The sequence below is a fragment of the Mus caroli genome, chromosome 3, assembly GCF_900094665.2.
Source record: "Mus caroli chromosome 3, CAROLI_EIJ_v1.1, whole genome shotgun sequence".
NCBI classification, from domain to species: Eukaryota; Metazoa; Chordata; class Mammalia; order Rodentia; family Muridae; genus Mus; species Mus caroli.
Genome location: NC_034572.1, coordinates 58946970 through 58964918, shown reverse-complemented (window position 1 = coordinate 58964918; position 17949 = coordinate 58946970). Strand labels below are relative to the sequence as shown.

The 17949-nt window shown below is 41.2% G+C and overlaps 1 protein-coding gene across 4 annotated transcripts in view; it reads right to left on the bottom strand.

Moving 5' to 3' along the window:
• Nucleotides 1-17949, bottom strand: part of Kcnab1 (potassium voltage-gated channel subfamily A member regulatory beta subunit 1) — a 420837-nt gene that overhangs the window by 54157 nt on the left and 348731 nt on the right. For all 4 annotated transcript variants that reach the window (XM_021157435.2, XM_021157436.2, XM_021157441.2 and 1 more), the window contains exon 8: nucleotides 13555-13641. In XM_021157435.2, the coding sequence (XP_021013094.1) occupies nucleotides 13555-13641 (87 nt within the window). The remainder of the gene's footprint in view (nucleotides 1-13554; nucleotides 13642-17949) is intronic.

Below are 17949 nucleotides of genomic sequence, written 5' to 3'. Positions count from 1 at the left end.
AGTGTCAGCAGACCCTGCGCCCTAGCTACCCCTGTGCTTTTCTGACGGGAAGAGGCTTGTCCTTTCTCCTATTTTGAATAGGTTATTCGTTCTTGGTGTGTATGAACAAGTGGGGAGCCAGCTTTGGACATGGGTACCGTACTCTCCCCTATGTTCGGGTTTGGGCTATGTCATATGGTGACGTTTAAACTGTATCCTGACAATGTTTTGTGAAAAGCTCTTGACAATCTCATCTTTCTCAGAAAGGGAGTAGGGAAATGGAAGGGAGAAACAGAATTTCATCCTTCTTTTCTTAAGATATTCTTCGTTTTAGTATTTCCATTTTCCCTTCTGTTTTGTTTTATGTGAATTCTTGTCATATTGTATTTTGTCTCATTATAGACAACGCTCCGTTTTAGTTGGAGATGGAGTTTGTTCTGTAACAATGCTTTTTCAGTTTCAAAGCCAATGATATAACATGTTCCATTTCCCCAAGTAAATAACAATGTTGGTGACACTTTCTACTGCTCTGCACAAATCTCTTCCATCTGCTGGCCCTTAAAGCCCTCAACCTGGTTTTTATATGTATGTAACATATGGTCATCTATGTTGGTGTTTTAAATGTTTAAAAATCTTCTTGTTTACCTTTTATTATTTTTGTTTGATTGGGGGCAACTGAAGCCGGCTAGTCTCACAGCTTTTCATTTGTAAAAGTAAAACTTAGCACAGAGACACACCACAAAAGATGGGGATGTTTCAGATTGTTGAGCTTGTGGGTGTGTGGCATGCAATGTCTTCCAGGCCTTGAACGCTGACAATTACTCCCTAGAGTGGAAGAAACTCTTGCAAAGCCTTCAGATTCCTAAGGAGGGTCTTTGGGATGTAATGAGAGGGCACGAAGAATGCATACCTGCAATGTATAGATTGTGCAAAGGTAGCCAAATACCCAATTCTGTAATTTGTGGAAATTTGAATCTCAAGACACAGCACTTTTCTACACTCCAATTATATTGACTCTAATGGTATTTTATTTTGAAGTAAACATGTTTTCTGGAACTAATGGGAGGTCATTTAAGTCAGATAGTTTTAAAACATACAAAATATGTGGGCAAGCATGACTTCATATGCAATCGCTTAGCTTATTTTTGCATTGCCTGTTGGTCCTTTATTCTTTCAGCCCCAGTGAAAACTCACACTTGTCCCATAGCTTTTCTGCCCATAGTTAGGCATTTCAAAAATAATTTTAAGGACTAAACAGATCCTTTAGAGGTTTCAATCCATAGTTTAAGCTAGAATTCTTCTCTTTTTCCCCACTGGGAGCCTGAATAGCATAAAATAACAGGATAGTTTAGAGTGTGGTGGCTTTCTCTATTTCTCTAGTCTTTGAACCTCTCTGCATCCCTGGCGCCAATTCTAGATCCCCTCAAAGATGCTTTGACTAACACAGAACACTTTCACCTGAGTACTCTGATGTCCTCAAGAGGGTGGCACTTAGCTAGCTGTGCTATCAAGGCAGATGGTCAGCCCAACACTCCACTTCTAGATTTTCCAGACAAAAGTCAGGTCCCAAGTCACTGTGTTCCTCAGCCATGAGGATGATGGATGGAGAGATTACTGGGAGAGATAACTGAATTTTGGGTGGGCATCTCTGGGACCAGCTAGAAACCTAGGACAATTCAAAATTCCAGGCATCTATGAGGGTGACCCTAGCTAAGATTCCTAGCAATAGGGGATATCGAGTCTGAACTGGCCATCTCCTGTAACCAGGCCAGATTCCAATGGATGGATTGGGACATCAACCCAGCCATAAAACCTTAGGTGTACAATTTGTCCTGCCTACAAGATGTGCAGAGGTAAAACATGGAGTGAAAAGCCAACCAGTGATTGTCCCTGCTTGAGACCCATGCCAGGAGAGGGAGTCCACCCCTGATACTATTAATGATATGATGCTATTTTTGCAGACAGTAGCCTAGTATAACTGTCATCAGAGAGGCTTCACCCAGAAACTGATGCAGGGACCCACAGACAAACATTTAGTAGAGCTTGAGGAATCCTGTGGAAGAAGGGGTGGAAGGATTGAAGGAGGCAGAGGGGTCAAAGACACCACAAGAAAACCTACCGCATCAACGAACCTGGGTCATAGGTGCTCACCGAGTCTGAATTGTCAACCAAAGAGTATACATGGGATGGATCTAGGCCCTCTGCACATGTAACAATGTTGTGCAGCTTGGTCTTTATGTGGGACCCCTAATAACAGGAGCAGGGGCTGTCTCTGTTGCCTGTCTTTGAATTCCTTTCCCCTAACTGGGCTGCCTTGTCTAGCCTCAATAGGAGATGCACTTAGTCTTATTGCAGCTTGATATGCTAAGTCTGGTTGATATTCCTGGGAGGTCTCCTCTTTTATGAGGAGAAGGGGAGGGGGGTAAATGAGGGGAAGGTGAGGTGAGAGAGAGAGAGATTGAGTGAAGGGAAGCAGCACTCAGCATGTAAATAACTTAATTAGAGAAGAGAAATAAAGGAAGAAAGAAAGACAAGAAATGAAAGGAAACTCCAAGGGCCCTGAAAGTTTCCAGAAGAAAGAAACCTCCCTGCTGGGGTGGATGGAGCTCACTAGCTCTTCTTCCTCCCTGCTGGGGTTGATGGAGCTCACCAGCTCTCCTTCCTCCCTGCTGGGGTAGATGGAGCTCACAGCACAGGTTTCTTTCTTTTACCTTTCTCAGCTGGGTCCCTTTTCTTTTATGCTCTCTCAGGCTTCATATTCTTATGCTAGAGTGAGCTCCAGATTCATGGAACTGAATGGAGAGAGGGCAAAAAGGGAAGCTCATTTTATAGAACAATTCCAGTCATAAGTGGAGTCAGGATTTCACTATCTCTCAGCTCCACTGCAACAACAGTCTGTTTAAGTGGTAAGGCACTCAGCTCTTCACAGCATTTAGAGTCACACTAAGGTTCTTTTCTAAAAGTCAAAGATATGGGACCTGTGGAAGTGCCTGTCAGGCTTCACCCTGCAAGATTCACCTTAAACTGAACAATGGTGGGGCACAGTGGCCCTTCTCGATCCTTGGAGAGGCACTGAGGAAGACCTGTGAAGTGTTCTTAACCTGAAGTGCTTAACTCGATCTAACTGTAAGATGAGATCAGATAGACGGATAGGAAGGGTTCTCCAAAACCAGTTGCAGGGAGTTTGCCTGATTGGTCAAGGTCACTAAAGAGAAAATGGGGTGGATAAGTCCTTTTAGATTAAAAGAGATTGACTAGCCACAACAGAACATCCTACACAACACTGTAGGAATCTCCTTTTCCTCTCTTTAGGGCCAGGGGTTGAAGCCAGGGTCGAACGCATGCCCGTCCAGTGCTCCACACCTAGCTGCATCCCTCAGGATCACTCACTGTGGGGTTTGTCTTTTCAGAAAAAAACAAAACAAAACATACAAATCCATAAGGGGCACTAGAGGGAACAGGAGCAGGCCTTGAGTGTTGCATTACGGGAATGTGTTGGAATGTCATGATCATATGAGGACTGCTTTGTAATCAGGAGATAATGGAGAAAGTATTCATGGGTGAACAAGAGCAGACGGAACTTATAGCAGCTTGAAACATGGAGACAAGGCGTATCAAGTGTTCATTCTTCTGTTTTTCTGTGATTTTTAATTTTCTCAAAAAGCTGGAGGAAGAAAAGAAATCATGGAGCCAGCTTTGATTGTAGAAGTGCTTTGTCACTCTGATATTTTGATTGTGTTTTAGAACCTAAGTGAAACCCCATCTTCATCTTATTCATATAAAATCCTAAAAGCATAAGCATATGCAACAACAATAAGCACCTTGAAATATTTATAAGATATTCCCACTTAAACAAACACAATTCTTGGTCACAAGGTTGTTGGCAAGAGAATGTGTCTTTTCCATTCTTCCTGTTTTATAAATAAGAATCAGAGGAGGAGGTCTAACCAGCTCACCCTAGGTCCGCACACTGGCACCCAAGTCCTCTCATTGTATCTTCTCAGCACACCTATAAATATCCAGGACTTTAACAAAACCACACACTCCCGCACTCCCCAACTCTTTTTGTAAAGAGTTAAGAAGGAGACTGTGAGGTACTTGCTCATCTCGCTGTGAGAAGTACTGATTAACAACCCTACAGGTGGCTGTGCTCCCTCCATTCAATGTGGGTGCGCGGTCTGTGAGCCCTCAGAGAGACACTGCTAAGAACAGCTCTGTTCTGCAGCCCATCTGTGCAGGTAGACAGCTAGTATGGATATCTGTCTCCAGTTCCTATGCATGCCATCACAGACCTGCTGTGGAGCAAGGAGGAACCTATAGGAATGGATTCCCCTGAGAGTGAGTCAACATGTCCTTAGCATATTGAGTTAAATTCTGTCACATCTCTAGATGTCTTTTAGAGAGCTGACAGCTCACGGAAGGAAGTGCATGTGAGTCACCGATAGAATACTAAGCAGATCTGCCTTCACCTGACAGCTGGGGCGAGCAAAAGCATTCTCTCAGTCTCCTCTCTCTCTCTCTCTCTCTCTCTCTCTCTCTCTCTTTCTGTGTGTGTGTCTCCCACTCTCTTCTCCCCTCCTTCCCACTTCTCTCTCCCTATATTTGTAATGGAAAACAGTTTAAAGAGAAAAGTGGGGGAAAAACAAAAACACCCCCCAAGCCAACCAACCAAAAAACTATTTTAAACCTGGTGGGGTCCACAACCTAGAGAGGACAAACAGCTCACCTTGTTTCTTTATGAGTCTACTAGTAGGGACTGCATTTACAATTGAATGAAGATGGAGAGAAAAAAGAAGGCAGACAGGAGAGAGAAAACACAGGAAGTTGTACAGAATATATTCATGTCCTTTCCCAAGATCATCCATTCCCACCAGGATTTTATAGATTGGGAATTCAGTCTATAACTGAATTCTAACCAAAGCACTGTGTGACAAAAACTGGATTTTAGGAAGTGTTTTTTTTTTTTTTACAGTCAGATCTTTACATATATCCTGCAGGGTAACATTTCAGTATCCTATAATTCTTCTGAAGTTTCTTTCTCAATCTGTGGTGAACACTGCTAGCCAGGACCCTGTTTCTGACAGGTGTGACCCTAGTGATCTGTGTGCAGACCTTCTCGGGCCTCTCCTAACTCGGGGACATTTTTCAGCAGGTCTTGAGGACTCCTTGTGAAGCAGTATGACAGCCACTAGCATGGGCACTCTGTCCCAATGGACTCTGCTGCTTTACCTAAGATCATTCGTTTCTCTGCAGGAAGTGCGAGAAACAAACAAGGAAATAAACGGGAGAAAAGAAGTAGCTTGCGAGACATGGACAGAATTTACCAAACACGGTAGGATTAGGAACTACTGTGGAAGCAGCCAAGACAGACAGAGGAAGGACTGGGCACTTATGATATTCCTAACACATCTCTCTCTGTGTTTTAAATTTATTTTGTGTGTTTCATCTGCACATATGTATGTGCACCTGGTGAGTGTATAACTGGTACTCACAGAGACCAGGTCCCCTGGAACTGGAGTGACCGATGGTCGTAAGCCACCATGTGAACGCTGGGGACTGAACTGAGTCTTCTGTGAGAGCAGCACTCCTAACACCCTGAGCTGTCCCTCCAGTCTCCCACATGTGGTTTTGAAATATGTATGCAAATGAAACATGAAGATGTAATAAGATCTTCAATTAGCTGTCCACTGGCCCCCATACTAGCCTTGAACATACATTGTATAAGACATGCACATAGTCCTTAGGTGTGCATCTGGTTAACTGTGCATTAGCTGGTGATCGGCTGCTAATGGCCAGCTGGACTTGTCCCTGGTTTGTTGTTGTTTTGTGTTTATTTGTGTTTTTTTCAAACCCAAAGTGTATTACTGAACCATGTGTTTTCTGCTGAGTGATATTTTTCAAATCTCAGATCTGATCCCTATCACCACATCACTCTGGGGAAAGCCAAAGTGGCAGAGAGAGAAGAGCTCTCAGGGCTTCTGTGTGCCCTGAGGTTCGGAATTTGGGTCTTTCCACATGTTTCAGTTCTAACTGCTTTAGCTGTCCCTAGCGGTCCTCCATTTCCTCTTTGCTTTGTTTCAATTGATTTGATAAATCATGTGATTCATGCATTTTATTCATTTATTTATATTATTTACTTACATATGTGTGGAGTCTGAAAGTGTGCATACCCATGTGTGTGAACATATATGCCGAGGCCAGAGGAGGACATCTGGTGTCCTGTTCTGTCAGTCTCCCTGTGTTGTTCCCTTGAGGTAGGGTTTTTCACTGAACGTGGACCTCCTCTGTTTGATCAGGTTGCTCAACTTCTGAGAACTGCCTGTTTCTTCTCCAAGAGTCTGTTGTTATAGGCATGCATGGCCATGCCTGGCAACCTTTATGTGGTTGCTGGGGATTTGAACTCAGGTCTTTGTGCTTGTGTAGCATCTGCTCTTATCCACAGAACCATCTCCCCAACCTCCAGCTTTCTTAGTTATTGTCTGTCTGCCCAGTAAGTAAGAATGTAATTTCTATAAGGGAAATATTTTTGTCAGACTTACTAATGTCTAATTTTCCTGGGTACTCAGAAAAATGCTTGGCACATGGTGGGTATCCAGCAAATATCAACTGAGAATGAGTTGATCTTTTTTGCTTTTGTTTTTGTTTGTTTGTTTGTTTTTGGTGTGGATACCTTTGAAAATAACTGCAGGCACAAGGCCATCTTTTAGGCTGAGTCCTGGAGAAAAAAAATCTATGATTAAATTAATGCAGAACAATATTCCAAGGAGAAAACAAAGAGCTTATAAGAAAATTATATTGCACCCTCTGGCTTGATCCTTCATGACCCCACAGACTCTGTTTAGCCCTGTAGCGTGGCCTTCACTGGGGTTTCAGCATATTATAATTTGAAGGCCTTGAGTGTCTCCCATAGTTACCTGTGAGAAGAAAGGTGTATGCTCATTATATGGTCCACTCCACAAATAAGGCTTAAGCTGCTTAGCCTTGGCTCTGAGGGAGGTGGTGAACCCACACTATTGGCTCATTCCCATGGTGCTTTGCCTTTTAGCTCTGTATTGGAGTGAGGAGCTGAGGTTGAGCAGGGACAGTAACCTGCCTGAATGCCACTGTGGCCAAAGCCCGGATCTGAAGCTGTCTGTTCTGCCCTGTCTTCTTTGCTGAAGTACTGCTCCAGTGAGGAGACCCATCCCAGACTGTGGAGGGAACCTGACTTCTCCCTAGGGCTGACTGAATTCAAAAGTAATCAACTAATTTGTTTGGAGAAGGAAATTTTAAGACAGAGTAACATTCGTGCTGCAGTGTGGTTCCTGCTGGCTGCCTTGAGTCAAGTTTACAGTGAGAGTCAAGAACAAAACCAGAACAGAATGATGTAAACAAAATATTTAATTTGGCCCGAAAACATAGTTTGACATAGATGCATTCAAAGTTGAAGACAAATCAGGCATAGAAAAAAGGGGCCATAACTGTTAAAGAAATTAGTGCCACTTAAAAAAAAAAAAGCAAAAAAAAAAAAAAAATTCCACAGGGGACATAGAAAGATGTCTTGTTGGCAAGATCTCACCCATTGAAGCCTTGGGGATATAACAAATGCAAACTCATTTGGAAGACTTTCTTTTCAAAGGATACCTGAAAAGAGAGAATAGCCAGAGCTCCTGTATGGAAATAGGCTGCTCAGGGAAGTGTCTTTTTTTTTTTACATTCAGCTTCAAAGTACTATGAGGCTATTTCAACCATGGTCTAGAGGGGCCTGTTTACTTTGCAGACTCGAGTAGAACTTGAGATAATACACATGAAACTGGCTTTTCGGTCATCAGGAACACAAGAATTACAAGACTGCAAGATTTTAAAGAAAAGCCTAGGGGGTGGGCAGGCTGTGTGTGTGTGTGTGTGTGTGTGTGTGTGTTTAGGGAATAGACTTCCCATAGGGAGCCCCTGAGTAGGCTAGTCATGAAGTTGGAAGTGTAAAGTAAGTTGAATTACAGAGCCCAGATGGGATGCATGCTTAGGAAACTTGTAATAAGTTGAGTGGATCCAGCTTAGGAGGGAGAATATGTGCGCTGCAGGCAGCACAGAGGTGGGCTGCTCAAGTGCACTGGAGCTCAGACGATGCCATATCCCTGGTTAATGTGTTAGACATTAGCTATAGAATTTAACACTTTCCTCTGGGATTTTGATTTTGATTCATCCATTTTTTTTCCTGGCTTTCCTCCTGTCCCATCTTTGGTGGTGGGAATGTTTACTCTGGGCCATTGCACATTGGAAGTGTGTAATTGGTTTTTATTTTCACAGGGCCTCACAGATTCTTATCTATGAGACTGCTTTAAGTCTCAGTAGATACTTGGGAGTTTGGACTTTTAAACAGAAGTGGGATAGTTAACGACTTGGAGGATCCTTGAAGCTTGGCTAAAGGCTTTTGCATTGTAAGATGTGAACGTCTTGGGAGATGAATAGAATCTAAAATATTTCCCACGGGCTTGTATTTTAAACACTTGTGGCCAATTGGTAGCAATACCTGGAGAGGATGTGGAACCTTTTAGAAACTGAGCCTGTCTGTCAGAAGTCACTAGGGGCTGGAAGTCACTGGGCGCATGTCTTAGAAGCTTGCAGCCTGGCTCCCAGTTCTGACTTGTGTCTGGTTCCTGGGTTGTAGTATTGTGGAACTTCTGCTGCACACTTCCTGTAATGTCTTCCCTGAGATGGTGGGCTGGAATGTCTCTGAAGCTATGAGTGATGCTGCATATCATAGCCAGAGCAACACAGACATACAAGGCTAATACCCCATGCTGCTATCAGACTGGGAGGAGCTTTTACCTCTGGTTATACAGAATAGTTTTCCTGACACATAGGGCTTGGCATATGAAATGTGTAAGTCCAAATTATGCTGTATACTGTGGATTTCAAATACTTAGTATGAAAAGAGTAAAACATACATTTTAAAAATTGTTACATGTTGAAATAGTAATTTTTGTATGAGTAGTTAAAATAATACTGTAACTAAACCTATCTGTTTCTTTTCTTCTTCTTTTTAGTATGGTTAATAAATAATTCAAATTGCATAAATGTCTTGTGTTATATCTTTCTGGCACAACATTGTCATAAGGCTTGCAGAGGTTTTCTTGCTGTTATTATGATTTGGGGGTCATGGTGGGGCACCTTTTAGAGGCATGAAATAATGCCTCTGAAATGAAAGAATAATGAAAGTTAGAGCCAGATGCACTGACCAGTTGTAGATACATGATATATATATATTTTTTTCAGGTGTTTAAACTTTTGTTCTAAAACATTTACTTTGGAAAGTAAAGTACCCAGGTTCCGTATTTTCGAACCAATAAAAGATTGACAATCGAGGCTGTTTTCTGTGCTCTCTTGTTTTGTGAGTTGTCACGAATATCCTAGATTCCCAAGTCTTCAGATTCCTGTTTGCATAGTAGCAACAGTAAAAGCCATGACCTATGAAAAATATTTACAGAATCTGCTGTTTGGTTAAATGGTGGGGATGAGTGAAGTGGACTTCGGTCTTATCACAGTTATTTGAAATAAAGATATCTGCCTTGCTTGATGGCTGTACCAGCCTCAAGAGGGGAACATGAACAAGGTGAACAGTAATTAGTATAGACATCATACTTAACGATTCAGGAATTCTAGATGATTAGTTTTGGCAATGAGCTTTACATGAAAAGACTTGATTTCAAGCATGTTTTAAAATCAAATTCTTACTAAAATGTAATTTAACTTGAAAAATCATCATATTTTGTCAATAAATCTTAAAAGTCTATACATTAAAGTGCCTCTTCTTTTTGCCATTAGTCACAAGTGGTCCACACTTTACATCTATCACCACTTCAATGATATAATGGTGTTCAATGGCTTTCTCCCTGGAGAATTACCCTGTGATTGGCATTAGCAGAAAAATAACTCCAAACCCGCATGGGACACAATGTCTCTGTCAATCCATGTGCAGAGTGACTGAAGTTGTTGTGAGCCTTCCCTTATTCTGAGCTCAAGACAAGAATTTGAAATGCATACTGACGTATGAAAGTGAGAGAATTAACAAGGGACTCTCAGTGGTTCTAAGGAGGGATGTATCGTCATAGGAAAGAAGACATAGGATGTGGGGCTGATTTTTTCCCTACGATTGGAAACCATGCCACTATTGGCAGATAGTATAGCAGAGACAGATGGCCCAGCAGCTGCTGTGAAAGAAAAATGCCTTACTACTAGGTGAACCATGAAAAATAATGAGAAGGACAGAGAGAAAAAACCGTACACGCGAGTGTGCTCCCCTCTACTGTCACATTTTCCTGTCATCACAAAACTGAATTGTATTCTGTCAGGTGGCAGGTTGCAAACGAAGTGCTTTGATTTCCTCCACTGACTGCACATTTGGAAACTACCACCATTCTCTTGATAGAACTTGCTTTTTGTCTTTTGATTTTTGGCAAGAATGGCAGGAATGGGTAGCAACGGAGCAAGGGATACACGATGCCCATATATGGTGAAGAAGGTGCAATGACTGATCTTTTTCTGGCTCAATTGGTTGAAATTTGATATGCAGAAGTTGGCCAAAACTCATCCTGGTTTATTTTAGATACACCCCCAATTAACACTGATTCATGGCATTTTAAACAGCTTGAAATGGAAATGTGACTTTGAGCTACCCAAAGCGTGCACACAGATGATCTTGACACTCACAGAGTTGGTGGCTAGAAGCCACCCAGTGTTTCGTGCTGGTTGCTTTATTCCACTCCTTTGGGTAATTGGCAACAGTGAGGAGCTATTGATGCCTTGGCTGGGCTGCTTCATTGGAGAGCTGCTTCAGCCTCTCTAAAAGAATTAGCCTCTTCACCGATGAGAATTCGAATGTTTGGAATGAATGAGGATCTACAAATGCTGAGGCTCTGGAGTATTGATGCACATGCAATTAATATATGCTTGGCAATTACTGCTGTGTAACTAATTGCCAATAGAAATGGATCCAACTAAGTTGTGGTGTACTGAGATAATAAAAGCAGGTGAATGCTATTAGAGATTGTTTCTGCTATAATTTGAAGATATTGGCTGGGTGAATACCTGAAGATGTTTTTGTCATTTTATCTGGAAGAGCCGAATAAGGGCTGTAGAGTTACACTGACTAGCAGTTACCGAACGGTTCCAAGGGTAGTTCTGGTACTATTCAGCCTGTCTCCTAGGCATTTAGGAGCACTAGTCATCCTCCCAGGTAAACCCCAATGTGCCCGTATAACTTTGACTTATGTGCAGGCATGCAGGATTCACATTCATTGCCAGCATGAATCTTAACACAGAATCTAGAAACAACTCAGGTATATCCCCAATCCCTGCACCTTGAGGAAGTAATCTTGTCTCTCTACTTCACTTTTTTTTCTTTCTATATTCCAGCCCTTGCCTTGTTAGAGTAAAGCAGAAAAGACTCTACAATCTGTGTTTCCATAACCAGAATCGGACTCTGGTATTTCTATTTGGTCTATAAATAAGTGATTATAAATTAGACAATTATGGAATATAACTTTATCAGAAAGCTAGAATAAGCTACGCGGAAACCATTTGGGGTGAGTCTTCATGAGAACAGCCTGGAGCGCGCCTGTTCACTAAACCCAAGGCAGAGAAAACGTCAAGGTTGGTAGTCTGCTGGAGGTGGTGTCTGGTTGGCAGCAGGGAGAGGTGGAGGGACTGCATTCCAGTACAAGGTGGGAATCTCTGCCAAGGCAGCTACAGAAGCCTATGCTTTGTGACTTACTCAGTAAGTGGGAAATACCCTTTGTTTAACACTCTTAGTACAACGACTAATTATGATATAGCTTCCCACGTTACCTTGTAGAACTTTATTTGAAAATCTTAGGGAAAAAGGTAATTTTCTCCAATTTCAGGAGAGGTTAGATAAAGCTTCATTACAGACTCTAGCAGGGAATAGCAATCTGTTCTTTTAAAAAATACTTGGAAATTTCTTAACAAAATTTCAACATACCATTTATACAAGAGACACTTAACCTGTTAGCATCACATGGCTGGAGAATGTCCTTCTTTTACCCTCAGACTGTATCCTTTTCACTTGAGAGACCCTTATAATATAGTTTTCTTTTTATAGCTATAATGCAGCTTATATTTCCCGATTGAGGGGCTATAACATATCCCTAAAATTAAAGGTAAAGTAGGATGCAGGATGGGTAGGAGGACAAACTCAGCTGTTGTCTATATATGTACATGGTGTAACTGTAACAGACAACATTCCAAAGAGGAAAATAGCCACCAGGTACTTAAGATGGAGAAACAATTAGCCTTTTAAAATCCAATATTTTATTTGGTAGTTTTGCTGACTAAATGGCTTTAGTGCTCTGTTTGAATGTATCTTTGTGAATTGTGTGACAGCATACTATTATTGAAATAAGTATCTCTAATGCTATTTATGATATGCATATCAAACAGCCTTTGTTTTGACAGATATATACACACATATATATGATATGTAAACACAGATAATAATGTGTATGTAAATATATATATGTACACATAGTTTCTCTGTAGTTGGGAAAGATAAATGGCAATACAAATAGTCTCCATAACATATGTTTGAAATGAATGAAGATCTATAAAATGCAACTTAGAAAATTCCTATGAACTTAAATCATTCATATTCTCCTTAATTTCCATAATCCAACAGTAAGAACAAATCTTCACAGAACTTAATTCCTTACAACATTATAAACAGCTTTTTCAATCATCAAAGACAAAGAGAAATTTACTTTTAGTGTAATTTTATGTGGGTTGCATTATTTTAATTGTTAAAAAATGATAGTTCAAATGTTGTAAAACTTAAAAACAAAGCCAAAAAGTACCCTTTTTATCTTGAAATATTTCTATCCTCAACTAGCTGGAGTCATCTTTTTTAGTTTAGTGTCCCAAATCATCTTATTTCTCAGTCATCCCAGGTAAGATTGACAAATGGACACAATTGAAAATGTGGCTTTTTGAGTATTCTAAAGGCTTTCACAGGGGACAAGCTGTGGTTTTCTGACAGGGGTGACAGGAGCACAGCTTGCAGAGAACCAAACCCAAACTGCAAAGAAGAGCCTTATTAAGCAGGTCGGCCTGTCCAGTGCCTGCTCATTCACAGCACGTCTCAGCATTTATCAGGCAGGATTGTAAACCAATCAGACTTAGCATCATTATAGAAAAGGAAGCTCCTTAGAGGAGCCTCAGAAACAGTGGTTGGATTTATAAACCAATCGTTTCAGTTGATGAAATCATGAAAGTGAAGTGAATCTGAAAGAAATGAGTACTTTGCAATCAAGAAAGGAAACGGAGAATAAAGGTAAAGAAGGAAGTTAGAAGGATGAGGAGGAGGAGGAAGAGGAGGAGTGGGGCCGGTAGGAAAAAAAAGCCTACCTAGTAGTCTCTTGGCTTTTGGGGTCAACACAGAAGCTAAAGGACATTGGAAAGGTTTTATTTTTTAAATTCTAACTTAACAATCTGAACATACTTCATTACTTACTGTAGTAGAAACAGTCTTCAGGCTAGTCCAGCAATTCTGTAGCCTTTTTCTTATTAGATTCTTTTACTCACCTTCCATGGGAGTGTTGCTGTCTGGGCGATTTGCAAAGACCACATCCACATATTCCAGTTGCAGCCTCTGGAGGGAGCCTTTCAGTCCTAGCAGCAGAAGCAGAAAACAGAATATAACCAAAGGCCCAAGAAGTCCAAATAGGACCACGCTTAGAAAGTGCTTGAGTTTGATTTCTTTCAAGAATTTACTTAAAAACAAACACTGAGTTAATTACAAGAGTCCTCTTGAACAGGGCACAGCAAGACGATAGCAGCAATTGCTTACCCTTAGAAACTCAGTCTGAGTTATTTCCATATGACTAACCTTCACAAGAGTTAAACCAGAAGAAAGATGATAGTGTCTGGGTTTTAGTATAATAATGGAAAATGATGTTTGAGCAAGCTGGAGGGAAACCCTCCAAATCCAAGAATCCAACAGCCTAGAGAACCACAGAGGTTCTCACCATTCCCAGTGCTCCTAATACAGTTCTTCATGCTATGGTGACCCACAACCATAAGATTATTTTTGTTGCTACTTCATAACTGTAATTTTTTCTACTGTTATAAATTGTAACCTAAATATCTGTGTTTTCCGATGGCCTTAGGCGACCCCTGTGAAAGGGTCACTTGGATCAAAGGTTGAGAGCCAATGGTCTAGAGAGAGACACTTTTTGGGAGGGGAGGGAGACTTGAACCAACCTCTGACTAGGGTGAAATTCAGTTCTGAGTAGACTCCCCCACCCTGCCCTTGCTCCCAGGCTAATCTTCACAGAGAGTCTCTGGATCCACCCCAGAGCTAGGCAAGCATCTCTGACATTGGTGAGCTGGACCCGGGTTCTCACTTACACAATTGCTAACTCAGCCAGTATACCAGTTCTAAAGGTTGTAGCATCAGGTATGACACTCCTTAACACCAATCTTGTTAGCCAAGGGTTTACCTCCACTATTCACCTTCAATCTCAGGCAGCAAGTTCAAAGACATTTTATTTGCAAGTAACATATGATGGAAAGAGGTATAGAACTTTTACTTGAAACTCAGTGCTGGGGCTGTAGATTCTTCCCAAGAACAACACCCATGCAGAAAAGCCTGGATGTCACATGAAATTCCAGTTTGCATTGCCTGTACCTGGCTGCAGTGGTGTCCAGCCAAAGGGACGGCATCACCAGACAGGCCATGGAAACATAGTTACACTGGACTCAGGAAGCTAAGGGCTCCAGAGAGGCACCCAAACCTGGCCTTTTGAGCTGCATCCCTTGTGGTAAAGCTCAGGGCTGCTTAGAACCCTGTTGTTCCTGACTGCAGGCTAGTGATTGTAGATGAGGTGTTCAGTCCTGAGACTGGATCACCTTATCTAGGCAGTCCCCTAATCTACCACATAGGGCATACCAATTGCAACAAACCTAAGCTAGGGATACCAGAATAGCATCACTAGTTTTGAATTTACTGGGACTAGTGCCCTCTAGTGTTGCAACTGTGGGCAATGACTACAGGCTCCAGAACAACCTTAGAATTCCCAGGCCAGGCACCATTAAAGCCAAGTAGTGACAGCTGGAATACACGCCTAATGCTTCAGTGCATGGATGCTGTCAGATACTAACAAGCATCAAGAGCTTCCAGGGAGCTGAGATGTCAAAAGCCGATGATGAGGTGGTGGATATGTTGGCCTCTTGGACAAGAATTCAAAACAGTTATTTGATGGAAAGTCATGAACTTCAAGAAGATACAGAGAAGCTGAGCATGGTGACACATGCCTGTACTTCCAGCACTAAATATGTTGAGGCAGGAGGATTGCAACTTAGAAGCTTGTCTGAGTTAATGAGATCCTGTTTTGTGTAATGGTCAGGCAAGAGTGGTGGGAGAAATAGTCTTTCTTAAGGAAGAACACACCAATTGGTTATCTAATACCAAATGGACAGCCCTGAAAATGTACATAAAAGTAACATTATGTAGGTTGTATTTATGAATGTAAGACTATATATATGTGTATGTGCGTGTGTCTGTGTGTTTGTGTATGTGTGTGTATGTATGAATGTGTTTGTGTATGTGTGTGTATGTATGAATGTATGTGTATGTGTGCCTGTGTGTCTGTGTCTGTATGTCTGTGTATGTGTTTGTGTATCTATGTCTGTGTATGTGTGTCTCTCTGTGTGTATATGTATATGTATATGTATATGTATATGTATATGTATATGTATATGTATATGTGTGTGTGTTTGTGTATATGTATATATGTCTGTGTGTGTCTGTGTGTCTGTGTGTATATGTATGCATGTATGTGTCTATGTGTGTATGTGTGCATGTATGTATGTATGTGTGTATGTATATATATGTGACAACAAATAATGAAAAATAGAAGCCATGAATTTGGAAGAAAACAAGGAAGGATGTATAGAAGGATTTGAAGGGAGGAAAGGGAAGGAGGAAGTGACATAATCTCAAAAAATATGTATATGTACATGCATATGTATATGTATGCCAGAACTGGTCCAGGGGTGGATAATACATTAGAAATAACCTACTGAAATATGATCCTTAAAAGCACAAGAGAATCTGGGTGGTGGGGGTACACACCCTTTTTCCAGCACTTGAGATGTAGAAGCAGACAAATCTCTAAGTTCAAGGCCAGCCTGGTCTATAGAGGGAGTTCCAGGACAGCCGGGGCCACACAGACAAACCCTGTCTTGAAAATAAGAAATAAAAGCAGACAACAACCATAACAACAACAAAATAAAATCTCTGGAGAAACAATTGCGTAATCACCAGGAAACCTTGCTACAGAAAGTAAAATCATTTTTAAAATCTGTAACAACTCCTGGAGCTGAAATGCAGAACAGATGAAGAGGGAACTGACAGCATCCATAGAGAATCCACTTAACAGAAGGGGCAGTGAACTTGAAGTCAAGATATTTGAATATATCCAGGAGGAAGAAAGTGAAAAGGAATGAGGAAAGCTCACAGGGTCTCAGAACATCATGAAAAGAAGAGATACTCAGGTTTGGGGTTTCAGTGAGGGGTTCGGAATCCTAGAGTTAAACATTTACTAAAAATAGCAAGGGTGTGGAAAGATGGCTTCGGCAGCTAATAAGTCTTTTCTTCTCTACCAGGGACCCCAGTTCAATTCCTAGCAGAGTTGGGTGGCATACTATAGCCTGTAACTCTAGCTCCTTTCTGACCTCGACTTCTCTCCCCTGCACATGAGGCATCTACTCACACAGACACAAATACATATGCATAAATTTTAAGAGATAAAACTTATAAAAGTATAATAACATGCTGAGAAAAAGTGACAGTCCAGTGCTCAGGCCTGAACAGGACATCTCTACCTCCTCTCTAATGCTCCAGGATCGTTATAGACAGAAGGGTCAGAAAGTATACAAGAGCCGGAAAGGCTGTGAAAGGCTAGTTTCTGGGTATGCCACAATCAATGCAACTGTGATTTCCCAGCAGCTGAGGCTGTCTTGTATAACACTGGCCTTGACATCAGTTAAACATGGATAAGGGAGGGGCTCGTGGGCTCTACCCCTCCCTGCTGAACTATTGGCTACTAGTGGGCTCATGGGCTCTACCCCTCCCTGCTGAACTATTGGCTACTAGTGGACTCTGGGAGAGGCTCAGTCATTATATTTAATTGTATACTCATGTGTGACTCACACATTATCCCATGACTGCCTTAGTGAAATTCAGGGTGTCACAAAACAAAACAAAAGGACCAGAATTTGAGAAAGGGACTTGCAGCTAAGAGGGGAGTTAGACAGAGGAAGAGGAAGATGGGAGAGGAGGAAGAGAGAGTAACCAGAATGTATTATGCAATGCACATGTATAAGGTTATCAAAGAACACATTTAATAAAAAAGTATATTAAAAACTGGTTTTATAGGAATAAGCATGATTCACACATAGGTTTGTATATACATTAAAATGTATGACTGTATTAATGTATTTCCTAAAAAAGATAGTAACAAAAAGCTTTCCAAACCTAGAGAGAACCAAATATCCAGATGGAAGAAAGTCAAAGGTAACAGATGTGATTTAACCAAATCTACCCCAAGTTGACATGTTATAATCATGTCTCAAAAGTTAAAAAAAGAGAGAATTGTGAAAATAGCAAGAGAAGAAGAGAAGAAGGAAGGGGATGTGTATGAGGAGGAAGTGGAAGGATAGGAAGGCCTGATATTGGGTTGTAAAGTGAATAAATGATAATAGTAATAATAATAATTAATAATAATAATGACTGGTGTACTCAGCAAAGCAAGCTTTCAGAGGAGGAGACAAAAGGATATTTCCAAATAGAAGCCAAGGGAATTCTTGCCACTTAGACTCACTCTAGAATAAATCCTAAGGGGAATTCTTGAGAGCACAAGACAATTTGCTAAATGCATGAAACTCAAGAAGAACGAAGACCAAAGTGTGGACACT